At 44.2% G+C, this 13,958-nt stretch overlaps 1 protein-coding gene across 3 annotated transcripts in view; it reads right to left on the bottom strand.

The window, feature by feature from the left end:
• The window catches only part of pitpnm2 (phosphatidylinositol transfer protein, membrane-associated 2), a 52,808-nt gene that overhangs the window by 23,289 nt on the left and 15,561 nt on the right, over positions 1-13,958 (bottom strand). For 2 of the 3 annotated variants that reach the window (XM_032539130.1, XM_032539131.1), the window contains exon 3: positions 7,429-7,659. In XM_032539130.1, the coding sequence (XP_032395021.1) occupies positions 7,429-7,506 (78 nt within the window). In that variant the 5' untranslated portion in view covers positions 7,507-7,659. Of the gene's footprint in view, positions 1-7,428; positions 7,660-13,781; positions 13,949-13,958 lie in introns of those variants that run through there. The other variant, XM_032539132.1, reaches the window with a different exon arrangement.

Raw genomic sequence — 13,958 nt, 5'->3', positions numbered from 1 at the left:
CTCTGTTAAGTGTTTTCTTACAGATGAGTTCAGGTGACACACACACTCACTGTGTAGTGTCCTTTTCTCCCCAGCATGTTACCTCCGCTAATAAAAGGCAGCAGATGGTTCAGCCCCACCCCACACATCCTGAAAGACTGAGCTGGGTTTTAAGCCTGTTGCTCCACAGAGGGAGATGTGGATTACAGCATCACTTTATAAACACACAACATCTCCTTAACAGGCTCTCCATTTAGACTGTAACCGACTTGTTTATATGGCTGGTAAAATGTATTAAACCCCTCCAGGATCTGATACAGGAGCCAAGTTATCTACCTTTGAGTTTAAGAAAAGGGAATCAACCAGTGCTGAAAGGATTCGTGAATTAATCAATTAGTCTATCTAGAAGTGATCAATTATGTCACTAATTATATGTAGTAGTTTTTATCAATTAAAGTCTTAGTCTCAATAAAAGTTTAGTCTTACAGCTGAGTCAGTCAGAAGACGGCACCGTAGATACTGTACTCTGGTGTCGAACTGATGATTGAAAAGCTATTTTATTCCCTCCGTCGTAATGTGCGGCCAGTCGAGGAACAGCACTACGTGAATACAAATCATCGCGATCATTATTAACAGCGAGAGTGGGGTGCTCGGGGTCAAGATTGAGAGCTCAGATTGAACACGGAGCTCCCTCTCTCCTGAAGACTTTAGGGAGGAGATATCAGTAATGAAGGTCAGAGGAGGCAAAGAGCTGGAAAATTGCTGTAATATAGCAAGTAATGTAATTTAGGTGAGGAGCTAAGGGCCTTGGATTACCCTCCTCGCGTCTGCTGCAACAGAGAGAGAGAGAGAGACAGAGAGAGAGAGCACACAGGATCTGTATTAATGACACATATCTCACAGCTACGGAGTCGACTATACAGCCCGTCTGCAGGGACTTTTTATACACCATTAGGAACAACACACTACAGGTCTTTGCTGTGTAGAAAGTTGAATGAGTTATTCTCTTGCACAACAGTGCAACACAAACTAAAGATGCAGTCAGCAGTTTTAATAAATCCACCTCGCGGTAATATAACCTTCAGCTTCCTCTCTGCTGCGTTAGTCAAAAACAACCGTCATGTCAGTGGTGTAGTCTACGGGATACGCAGGCACACGCAGTATACCCACCAAGAAAGCTCCAGGATTTTCATATACCCGCTTAAAAATGCCCAACGACATGCAACAATATACTTTACATTTTATTTTTGATCTATTTTAAATTGTCATAGGTAGTTTTTTCCTTCTTCTCATAGACTAAATAATGGTAATCGGTGCATAAAAGTGCATCCGAAAAGAGGAAATGAAGTTGTTGCTCAAAACGACACCTCGCTGTGATATGCCCCCCCCAAAAAAAAGGCAGATTGGGGCCAATATAGAGTACATCCTACCCATTACAATACATTAGACTACACTACTGAATCGTAAACAATATTAGTGGAAGTGTTTCAAAACCTGAAGATGTAAAGATGCTGCGTCTGCTGCTCAGGTGTTACACTCACACACTAGCGCTGCAAAGATTAATCGATTACGAAATTAATTGCCTACTATTTTGATAATCAATTAATCGGTCATTTTTTATGAAAAACAGTACATTTTCTCTGATTCCAGCTCCTTAAATGTTAATATTTTCAAGTTTCTCCTCTCCTTTGTGTTAGTAAACTGAATATCTTTGAGTTGAGGACAAAACAAGACATTTGAGAACGTCATATTGGGCTTTGGGATGTCTTGTTATTTTCTAACATTATATAGACCAAACAATTAATCCATTAATTGGGAAAATAATCAATTAATAGACCTTGAAAAGAATCGTCTTGCAGCCCAAACACACACAAGCCCAAGAGACTCCAGCAGCTCTGTGAGGCTGAACTAAGGCACAGCTGCACTTTGAGCTACAGTAAATTCAATTTAATTGAATACAATTTTATTTATAGTGTCAAATCATGATATAAGTTATCTCAGGACACGTTATACAGTAGATAGACTAGGTCTAAACCAAACTCTATAAATGCTAAAGTTAGTGTGCAAACATTAAAAATAAATTGTGGACCAAACAACCAACCAACAGATCAAGCATTGGTTGCTGGTTGCAGCTAAAACGTTACCAAAGTCTTACAGTCCTTGAATGTACCAAAAAGCATTGATGTGACACGACTACCAAAGATCTACATAAGGAAAGATGTGTCAGAAAAGCATTGAGGAGCTTTTATCCAGTTTGAAACAAGGACACAAACTGTTCGTGAGAAAGAAATCCAGAAAAGGGAGAAGAGGTTTATGAAAAGCTGACAAGGGCAGAAAAAAAAGAGAAGAAGTGAAAGAAAACAGATCCCATGTACAACTCGCGAAGTGTGACGAGCATTGGAGTGGACACCCTGTGGAGTTATACTGCGCCTGGCTTTGCTGAGGGTCTCGTTCTGCCGGGCTGAGCTGCCCCTGACTAATTTATGTGACACCGCAAGGTTAGCAAAAACCAGGGGTACACCACTCCCCTCCTCAGGCATACGCACTGGAGCAACAGCAGCATGCATCAAACGCTATCACCAGCTGCTCAGACTTCTCATACACCCCACCCCACATTAGTCGTTCTGCCATTTTTCAAATTCTGTGCTTGCTTTCAGTTTGAAACTGGCAACAGACAACAGACTCATGTGTCAAACTGTCAGCTCAGTGGTTAAATAAAAACAAAGATGCAATGAGGAACTCATATCCTGCAGCAAGAAGTGAACGCAGTTATGAAAGGAATAGTGTAAAAGAGCAAGAGCAGAAATATTTCCCTTAACAGATGATCATCGGTTCCCGTTAAAAATTGAGCAACAACATGTCGTTTTTTAGCCAACGTGGCGGTCTGTTGGTCCGCAACTCTAATCCAGACTGAAATATCTTGACAAATATTGAATGAACTGTTGTGTAAAGCTGTACAGAGTTTCATGATCCCCAGAGGATACATCCTACAGACTTTGGTGACCTCTGACTCTTCCTCTAGCGCCACCATCAGGCTGACAATTTGGTGAAATGTTCTGTCCACTATTGGGTGGCTTGAATTTGATACAAACATTCATGTCTGTCCTTCTTGTAATGACTTCGGCGATCCTCTGACTTTTCAGCTGCTGCCATCATCAGGTTAAAATGTTTAGTTTAATACCAAATATCTGCAAAACTAACGACAAACTAGTGACAAACTATATGGTGAACATGGTAAACAGTATACCTGTTTACATTGTCACAGCATAACTGCAGCATGCACAATCTGTGAATGTCATGCCCAGTGGCAGTCTGGTGTGTGTGTGTGATAGTGTTTTATTTCTCCACAGTATGTGGACAGCCCCCCCCCGCCCCCCCCCTGCTCCTGCTGCTCTCTCCCCCCACCTGACACCAGTTACTCATCAGCTCATCAACCACCTATAAGACCAGCCTGACTTGCCTCTCTGTGCCGGATTGTTAGCTTATGAGAGTATGCCTTACCGCCAGCCTTCATGCAGTATTTCCAGTCTTTTAATCGAGTTTCTAACTCTCTGTGTTCCCAGAAATACTCACCTTTGGACTCTGCTGCCGGTCCTGTCTGGCCTCGGACCCAGCATCTCTTCTGAGAACCCAGCTGTCTCCTCAGAACCAACATCTCCGCTGTGTGCTCTGCCATCCCCGGACGTACCGACACTATGCCCGCCCCGGCCTGCTTCAAACCCACAGTCTCACACTAGCCACTGACTTTCATTATTCAATAAACAGATTATTTTTGCACCAATTCCAGTTTCTCTCCCAAACCGCGACAGTGAAATGTAATCCAATAACTTTTTTTTTTTGTTGAAAGTGTTTTCAAGTGTTAATCTAACCCTATGCTAACTTTGGAAGCTGTACGAATGTGACCGACTGTTTTTTTCTTTGGGTTTCTCGGACAGATTTTTAAAAAAAACGTTTCTTAAGAGTGATAAACCTTGGATTACATCAATTGTTTTACAAAGTGACAGGGGATTTAATTTTTTTATTTTCACATCCCCTCTGGTTCAATACAGTGAAAGTAGGTGTAAGGCTGGTGATACGCCATGTTATTCTCAACCAATTTAATGAAAAGACCCAAACCAACACTGTGTCCCAATACTTTCTAATTTCCCTATTCTGTCTCTTCCTTCTGAAGAGATTGAGTTATTTAAAAAATAAAGATAATTTGCTAAAACAGCTGGTTACTGTAGTTTTTATCAAGGAAATCGGAGGAAATAGAGCATTTATTAGGAAACATTTTCAGCTCATCCGCATTTGTTGCTCTAGTGAGAGACAGTATGTTTGGGATTGAGTCAAAATAGACTACAGTGTGTGTGTGTGTGTGTGGTGTGTGTGTGTGTGTGTGTGTGTGTGTGTGTGATGTGGTCGATGAAGGAACATGTGCAACAGTGTGGCTCAATGATCTCTTTTCAGCAATAATGGTGATCAGTGTCAGTGTCCTCCAAACTAGATTCATTTAAACACTGAAGTCTATTACAACACGACGGTGTTCATATAACGTACAGTGTATCTAGTAATGTGAAGCTAGACATAATGTTGTCATGGTACACTGACTGCACCATCATGTCTGTCCTTCCTCCCTCCCTCTCTCTCCTCTCTCTCTCTCTCCCCTCTCTCCTCCCCTCTCCCTTCTCTCCTCTCTCCCTCTTCCCTCTCTCTCCTCTCCTCTCTCTCTCTCTCCCTCTCTCCCTCTCTCTCTCTCCCTCTCCCTCTCTCTCCCCTCTCCCTCTCCCTCTCACTCTCTCTCCTCTCCCCCTCTCTCTTTCCTCTCTCTCTCTCCTCTCCCCTCTCGATCTCCCTCTCCCTCTCCTCTCCTCTCCCGCTCTCTCTCTCTCTCTCTCTCCTCTCCTCTCTCTCTCCTCTCTTCCTCTCACTCTCTCTCCCTCTCTCCTCTCCTCCCTCTCCCTCTCTCTCTCCGCTCCTCCCCTCCTCGTCTCTCTCCCTCTCCCCTCTCTCTCTCTCTCCCTCTCCTCCCTCCATTCCGCTCTCTCTCCCTATATCGCTCCCTCTCCCCCTCTCATCTTTTCTCCCCTCTCCTCTCCTCTCTCCCCCTCTCTCTCTCTCTCTCTCTCCTCCTCTCCCTCCCTCTCTCTCCTCTCTCTCGTCTCCTTCTCTCTCTGCTCTCCTCCTCTCCTCTCACTCTCTCTCCCTCACATCTCTCTGCTCTCCTCTCCCCCGCCTCTCTCTCTCCCTCTCCCTTCCGCTCTCTCTCACGATCCATCCCTATCTCTCTCTCCCTCTCTCTCTCTCTCCTCTCTCTCATCCCTCCCTCTCTCTCCCTCTCTCCCTCCCTCTCTCTCTCTCTCTCTCTCTTCTCTCTCCACTCTCTCGCGTCCCTCGCCTCCTCCTCCCTCCTCTCTCTCTCGCTCCTCTCCCTCTCTCTTCCTCATCTCTCTCTCACTCTCTTTCCTTTTTTCCTCCCCCCTCTCTCTTCTCTCTCTCTCTCTCCCACTCTCCCTCGCTCCTCTCTCCCTCTCTCGTCCTCTCTCTTCATCACAATCTCTCCTCTCTCTCCCTCCTCTCTCCTCCTCTCTCTCTGCTCCCTCACTCCAACTCTCACTCTCTCTCTCCCTCCCTCTCTTTCTCGTCTCTCTCTCTCTCTCCTTCTGCGCTCTCTCCCTCTCTCCTCTCACTCTCCTCCCTCCCCCCTCCCCCTCTCGCTCTCTCCTCTCTCTCTCTACTCCTCTCACCTCTCCCCTCTCCCCATCAATCTTCTGGGCTCCTCTCTCCCTCCAATCCCTCCTCCCTCTCTCTTTCTCTCTCTCTCTCTCCCTCTCACTCTCTCCCCTCATCCTCCACTCTTCTCCCTCTCTCCTCCATCCCCCTGATCTCGCCCCCTCCCTCGTCTCCGCTCCTCTCTCTACCTCGCTCCTCCTCCCTCTCCCGCCCTCTCTTCTCCGTACCACCATCCTCTTATCTTCTCTCACTCGACTCCTCTCTACTACTCTCCTCTCCCATTCGTCACTCGCTCCCTGCTCCTCTCCCTCTTAGATCCTACTCCTCTTCACCTCTCTCTCTCTCCTCTCTCCCTCTCCCCTCTCTCTCCCTGCTCTCTCATCCTCTCTCCCGGTCTCTCCCCGTCTCTCTCATCTCCTCCTCCCTTTCTCTCTCTCCTCGCCCCTCTCTCTCTCCCTACCTCTCCCCTCTCTCTCCTTCCTCTCGTCTCTCTCCCCACTCTCACTCTCCTCTCACCCTCTCTCTCCGTTTCTCTCACTCTCTCTCCCTCTCCTCCCCTTCTCCCCGCTCTCTGCTCCTCCTCCTCTCCCCCCTCTCCGCTCTTTGCTCCCTTCTCACGTCCCCTACTCCGGCGTCTCGCCCCCCTCTTCCTCGGCTCCTCCTACCGCCCTCTCTCCTCTCTCTCTCTCTCCCCTCTCTCTCCTCTCCTCTCCCTAAATACAAAAACAAATGATGGCCAGCGGGCTGCCATGCTGCAGCGATGTCACCGTTTGCTGTGTCAACCGGTTTTTCAACAGCTGTGCGGCTGAGCAGAGGATCCGGGTTTCTTTCAGAGTTGTGTTGTGTGTGTGTGTGTGTGTGTGTGTGTGTGTGTGTGTGTGTGTGTGTGTGTGTGTGCGTGTGATAATGTGTATTATCAAAGCTGATTCAGGAGGTTTGTTGGAGGATTTTTTTTTAAATTTCTGTCAATTTGTCCCAACGTGTGATTGGCCCGTTACAGCAGCAGCTACAACCCTACAGCCTGTGGTGTGGTGACGCTGAGCACGGTGTTGACGGACTTGACAGTACTTTCATTTACATAATGGGCATCAGATGAAGTACTCTCTTTGTATTGGTATCACTCTACAGGGTACTGGTATCCTCATTTTTCAACCATACCTAGCCCTAAACTAATGTAGTAATATGCAAATAATAACAAACTCAACTACATTATTTATGGTCAATTTTTGCTCTTTCCATAATCCGCTATTGTATAAGTTTGTTTGTAAACACGTACCTGTGTAGCTTTCTATTTCATGATTTATGGCTAAAAAAAGAATTTGACTACACTAAAACACTTTTTTTTTTGCGTTCAATCTTCTGTATTTATTCGCCAAACAAAATACCCTTTAGTGCAGTTTTTGAACGTGTGTGTATATATGTGTGTGTATTACATGAAACACAATCCACCGGCATATGGAAACACCATCTGGTCTGCAGAGCAACGCTGCCCCTGTGACCATGTTCTTCAGCGCTCTTGCTCTGGTACAGTACAACACACTGACCCTTTAAACTCCTGACCTCCCCCTCTAAACCCCATGATCTGCAGCATCGCCCGACTCTGAGGAAATACTCCACATTTCAAGCTTCTTTGTACTTCATTAACATACCAGACTTCCCCCATCACACCCTTAACTTTAAGGTAACATTAACAGCTTTTTTTTGTTTGATTTTTGCGGTCTGAGGAAAACAACTCACCTGAATCATGTAGAGCTGAGCAATGCGGTACTCCTCCACACTCATCGGCATGGGGATGTGATACTCCTTGATCAGCATGGTTGTGCTTGAATTGGGCCGACTCGGTGTGTGTGTGTGTGTGTGTGTGTCCAGAGAGGAAGGAGTGTAACAGGGTAGACGCTCCTCTCGATCGGCTCCGCTACCCGAGCAGCATGTTCAAACAGCGAGGATGGGAGTCATCGTTATTCACACCTGAGAGAGGAGAAACAGGAACAGACTTTCAGCTTTAAGAATATGAAGATTTTAGCTTCCAGCTTTACTTACAAGCCAGAGGAGGAGTTAGCATGTTTGTCTCAAGGATTACCCCCCCCCCCCCCCCCCCCCCCCCCCCCCCCCCCCACTGTACACAATCCAACACTGTGTGTCCTCCAGCCCTACTAAAGATCTATTACAAGGTAATCCACTGACCTAGCAACATCCCTGAAATCCCCCAGCAACCTAAATCCAAACTCGCTCTACACACACAGTGAAGAATTAGTCAAGTTGGGGTCAGTGTAGCCTGGTGCGTAATATTACGTAATATTGCTGTTACTTTATACTTTAGGATATAAAGATACAATCTGAATACATGACTCTTGTAGTGTATTACTATTTTGTACTTAAGTAAATACTTTTTCCACCACTCATCCTTTGAGTATGTATTGAGGGTAATGGCCCGCCTGCTTCCAAAAAATCAAAACTTCCATGATTTTTTCCAACACCACCACCCATCTATCCAGATTGTAGCGATGGAGTTACATTTTAACAAGCAGATAGGGATGAGAGAAGAAAACTCGAATGACAATGGCTACTTAATCTCAGACGGGTTAAAGATTGTAAATCGGATGCTGTTACTGTGAAAGAGAAAAGAGGATGAGTGGAAATGTCAAAAGGTGTGTGGTTGGTGTGGTGTGTGTGTGTGTGTGTGTGTGTGTGTGTGTGTGTGTGTGTGTGTGTATGGGTGTGGTTGTACAGGTTGTGTCTGTCCATCATGATTAGGCTATGCATGTATGGTCGAGCTGCTGCAGCAGACACATCGTAGAGGTCAGGAAGTACAGCTTGACAGTGAATTTAGCATAGAGGCTCTTCCTGCCAACAACATTGGGCTTCATCAGCTTTTTAATACTTAACTTTAATACTTTAATTATTTTTTATTTTGTTATTTAAGCTGTTCTAAGCTCGCATGGTGGCTGCGATGTCGGTCGGTTTGTCCGCAGCTTTTGGATCAGACTGAAATGTCTCAATAACTATCGCATGGATTGCCTTGAAATGCGGTTCACACATCCATGTTCCCCCTTAGGATCAATACGGTATTCAGATTTTTTTGAAGGTTGTATGAGCTACTTCTCCATAGTCAGTGTGTTAGCTTCAGTAGATGGTGGATGGCACGCCCCCCAGTTTGGAGAAGCAGACAGGAGTACCGACATGGCAGCTAAGCAACGTGGACGGGGCATTTTAGACACAAAAAAGTGTATGCTATATTTAGAATATTTTTTAATGCTTCACATTGTCATCAGACAGCCTTTTCCAAAAGAAGTGAAAGAATCAACAAACATTTAGTCCTCCAAATCACCGTGAGGCTCTTTACTTCCCATGATGCGTACAATAAACAATAGCTACAGGTAATAAAACTGCTCTGTCTCAACCATAAATGAAGATTCAAATCTGAGCTGGCAGTAACGTACAACCTTATTTTCTGTGCTGCTGCGGTTTGTACGCTGATACAATTACAGCTGGGAAATGGAGTGGCATTTCTCACTGAATCCTGTGAAGAATAAGTCCTTGACCGACAGAAGAACAGCTATATATAGGCACAGTAATCCCCACAAAGCAAAATGTGAGACAGAGACAGATCAAAACTGACACATAAACAGATAGACAGAGCCTTGCATGAAGACTGAGTCGTTTTATTTGCCTCCATCAGCTAAATAAGCTGTGAGTCAGCATATCAGATACAGGAATTGGCATTCAAAAAGATAAACATAAACTGAAGAGGACAACCGTTGCACAATGAGGATGTTATCTCATGAGAATGTAGAGCTCAATACTAGAGGAATTTTACTAGAATTTTTTTGAGATCATTGTAAAATAAAGATCTGAAAACGTCACCTTGGACTGTTTTAAATTGAGAAAAAATGGCAAATTGATTAATATTGAAAATAACCGTTAAATGCAGCCCTAGGTTGCAGGTTTATGTCCGGCCAAAGTGAGCACTTTTTAGCGGCTTTCAGCTCACTGATCTTTACGTGCTCAGCCGCAAACAGACAGTTACTAGCTGGTTAGTCACACATTGCCAGACCTTTCTCCACAGCGCTGCAGAGGAAGGTCTGGCGAGTCCGCACAGCAATCCGGGATGGAAAAAAAAGTGCTCTGGTTTATTGGCATTTCTATAAACAAATCACAATCGTCTGTAAGTGTAAGTCAAAGGTTGTTTAAGTCGTGGAACAGAAAACTCAGATTGGACAGATAGTCTAGCTAGCTGGTCTGGATTTACCCTGCAGAGATCTGAGGACCAGGTACCCATAGTCCTCAGAAATCAGTTTTACATTACAACAAAAGGAATGCATAAGGTAACGGTGAACAAAATGACTGACATCTGGCAGAATTTCAGGCAGAACGAGAGCAATCCCGGAGGTGGAACGTCATGGATGTAGACTACTAGCTGGTGAACATGTTGAAGCATATTTTCACCACTATACTGCTGTCGAACAACCCTTTCCGACAGGGAACCGTTATTTCTGCTCTGTTCAAGCCACCAGACACCGCTGCCTCCATCAGTCAGTTTGTTATTTTTGTTAGTTCCACAACTCCCGTGTTCTGCGATGTAAAATGATTTTTGTCAAAGGAGTCTGGAGGCTTTAAAAAGAGAAGAGATAACGTCTTTAGTTTCCCGTTGTAAAGGGCTGCCTGACAGCAAGGTAAAGCGGTGAAATATTATAGATATAGTGTACATCTAAACTGACATCTAACTAAAATGCATTGAGCTGCTGCACCCGTCCACAGCAGGACATTGCTTAGCTTCTGGGTCGGTACTCCTGCTTCTCCAAATTGGGGGCGTGCCGACCGCCATCTACCGACGCTTATACACTGACTGTGGAGGACTACCTTAAAAAAAGATCCAAACTATCCATTTAAGCTATAAAATGTTACAGAATACAAGAGAATCTTCATCACAAGTTCCCAGAGCTCAAGAGGATGGTTTTAACTCCTTCTCTTGTTTAACGTCTTCTTTTTTTGAGTTCCAAACTCAAAGATATTTAATTCACAATGATACACCATAGAGAAAATGATCAACCATCAGCTCGAATAACATCTACTGAACTGCAGTGTGGGCATGGCCACATTTATGCCATTCAATATTTTATTACAAAACTTGGATAAAACCTTTGTCTGTTCTGTCTAACACAAGATCCACCTGATTCAGAAACATAGAGATACAGCTCATTTGTCCTCTTCAAGCTTTTAATGTCATCCAGCGTGTCTCTAACATACAGTAAGTGTGTTTATGTATTTCAGTGTGTATTAATAATGGATGCCCAGTAGCAACACAAACCACAATACGCTTTTCTTAAGTCCTTACTAAAATAAACTGAGCACTTACCCCTGAAATAGAACGTTAAAATACTGGGCTCTGACTTGGCAGACAACCACATACAGTACTTCAATCATGTTTTTTTAGAATAACAGGAAGGACTTTATCAACATGTGATGTAATGCTTTTCATCTCCTTCAATAACTCTTTCTGAAAATGGCACCATTCCCTCTAATTACTTTGGGAATGACCATCACTGCTTTAAAACTAAACAAAGTTCCCTTGGGCTTATGGCCAATTTCCCACAAAGCAAACAAACCGCAGCATGGAGGAAATTAGCTTTCTGCTGTCCCTGTGTACCTCTATCCACTCTAATCCATTTAACTGATGAAGTTTGCACCTCATATTATGGCATTAGGAATAAAACATGAAGCCAATCATACGGGAAGATTGGCCTTTATAGAAAACTGCGAGCACTGCTGGGTGGCTCAAATTGCCGCGATTGTGTGAAAACATTTATATTCCAACAGGAGATTGTCTTCCACTGGGAAATTTCAAACAATCCTTTAGTCTCCTAGTTATATTCGAAGGCCTCCTAATTGAGCGTGCAGTTGAAAAACACAGTCAGTGTCGCCTCCGCAGAGGAACTAAATGTCTCATCTGATCCACTAAGAAGGTGCCTGGCCGCAAGCTGCCCTCGCTCACAGTCCTGTGTGATGGCGGACTGAGAAAGCCTTCAGTTAAATTGTACCAAATTTGCCACCGAGGCAACCGACTCAGAGGAAAACAGCTCTGGTCCATTAAACACAGCACCGCCTGCCAGCAGCTTGTTCACGTAGGGTGACTTTCTGCTCAACCGACCCCCTGATAAATGCACCCTATTGTCCACCTATTCACATTAAACGCATGCCCTGTGTCTCACCGTAGACACTGACTGTGGATGTTTCAGACTGAAAGTTGACCACTTATCTCTGGAGTTGGATATTTATGCACCTCTCTGCACTTTGCAAGCTTTTCTGCAGCTACCACTGCTCTAAAAAAGATCTATGTCCTGCAGAGATACAACAGCTATTACCACATATTATTAAACCACATGTAATGGTGTGCAGGGCTACATACAACACTAGTTAAGGAGGCAGGTCTATACCCTCCCTTAAATCGGTAGTAACTGATTTTCTTGGCCACTTGGGGGCAGAGGCCCACCTAACACAAGTAACTAAAACATTAGTATAAAAAATGTTAGCATCAAAAGTAATGCAAACCCAAGCATGAAGAAAAGCAATGTTAATGATGTAAAAGTTATATAAAAGTTGAGTGCAGAGCCGTTCCCTCATTCTGGATATTAGTTTTGTTAGCATGTATCAAATTCCTATTGTTTACCATTAATTTACAGTATATAGCACTATAGATATATGCCAGATTGCCTCATACTCATAGTTAATTCTGCACACTGAAGTGAAAGAGAGAAGTCTCTTTGTGTGTGTGTGTGTGTGTGTGTGTGTTTGTCTGTGTGTTTACATTATTTTGGTGAATCAAGCAGTTCAAGGCACGAAAACAATTCCTCTAATGGATCTCCTCCTAAGATCATAAGACGAGAAGATGTGTTATTCCCTGGCGTGCATGAGCATTGTACAACGTTGTTTATGTGTGTCGGTCATATAATAATTAATAATTCATTTATGAAAATCAAAGCCACTTTAAATCCTCAGAACATATTGGCTGAATGCGAACCCAATGCATTATCATACTCATAAGGACACATGGGAAACATATAAATACTTCATATTTAGTATAGCAGTACATATGAATATATATACAGTATAGATATAGTACATGTTAGTATATATGAACCATATGTGTCTGTCACACTGTGATCCGCAAATTTAAACGCATGAAAGCCAACCCATCATGTCTTTGTAGTACATCACAGTGTGATGCACCAGGATGCATCCGATTTGATTCTTCAGCGGTTAGAAAAACTACCTGAGTCCAGCTGCGCTAACAAGATCCCCTGACGGGATTCATCTCTGCTTTGAACATAACACACACACACGACATTCTGCACATCTGGATGATGTGGAATGAATTAGATGACGTCTGCCACGCACACGGGCGGGCCGAGAACGACGAACAAACGAACAAACTGAGTATTTTTTCTCAAATTCATGTAATCCCAAGAGTCAGGTACTGTACTGTACGCTCTTTTTGCGTACTTTAAATCTCATTCAAATCATCTGACTAACATGCAGTGATCACCAGTTGCTGTGGCTGAAACTGCACGTAACACCTACAAAATGTTTAGAGCAAAACATTCTGCAAAAGATGGTCTGTTTCAAATGTTCTTTAATGTCTTTTCTGTGCCTCCTATAGTGATAGATTTTCACAGCTTCCTCGCATCAGCATGCACTACCCGGAGAGGAAAAACTCACTGAAAGTGCAGCACATCACAACCACCCAACATAATCATTAAATGTGTTGCACAAGACGACAAGAAGCTTTGCTGCAACAGCTCATTTCCTTCTTCCTTACCAATAAATCCCAGACATTAATCCATCGCTTGTGTCGCTCATATCTTTCCTTGGAAAATCACAAAGCCGCCTATAGTCCCCACCTCAAACTGCGGCCACCTGCAGATCCTCAACCTCCTCTTGTGTCCATCAGTCTGGACTAGCGTGAGCCACAGTATCCATGGAAGCATGCATCCATGTTGCCATCATTTAGTCAAGCTGTGTTTTCATAACAGGGAAACACCTGCAACTGAAGGCAGTATTTTGAAATGTACAGGTAAAAGAAAGCAGTTTACCGTGTAGGAGGAAACACCAAAGCAACCCTACTGATCCACTGAGCAGAGGCTTTAGGGGCCATTGCAGATCCTGGTCCCACAGCAACCAGCAGCCCAGGCCTCCTTCCACCCCATCCCTGCACGTCGCTCCTTCGTAGCCCGTCTGCTGTCAGCCAATCCACCGCTGGCTCACCCCCC

Source organism: Etheostoma spectabile, chromosome 16, assembly GCF_008692095.1.
Source record: "Etheostoma spectabile isolate EspeVRDwgs_2016 chromosome 16, UIUC_Espe_1.0, whole genome shotgun sequence".
Classification (NCBI taxonomy): Eukaryota; Metazoa; Chordata; class Actinopteri; order Perciformes; family Percidae; genus Etheostoma; species Etheostoma spectabile.
This window is presented reverse-complemented; position numbering and strand designations above follow the sequence as displayed.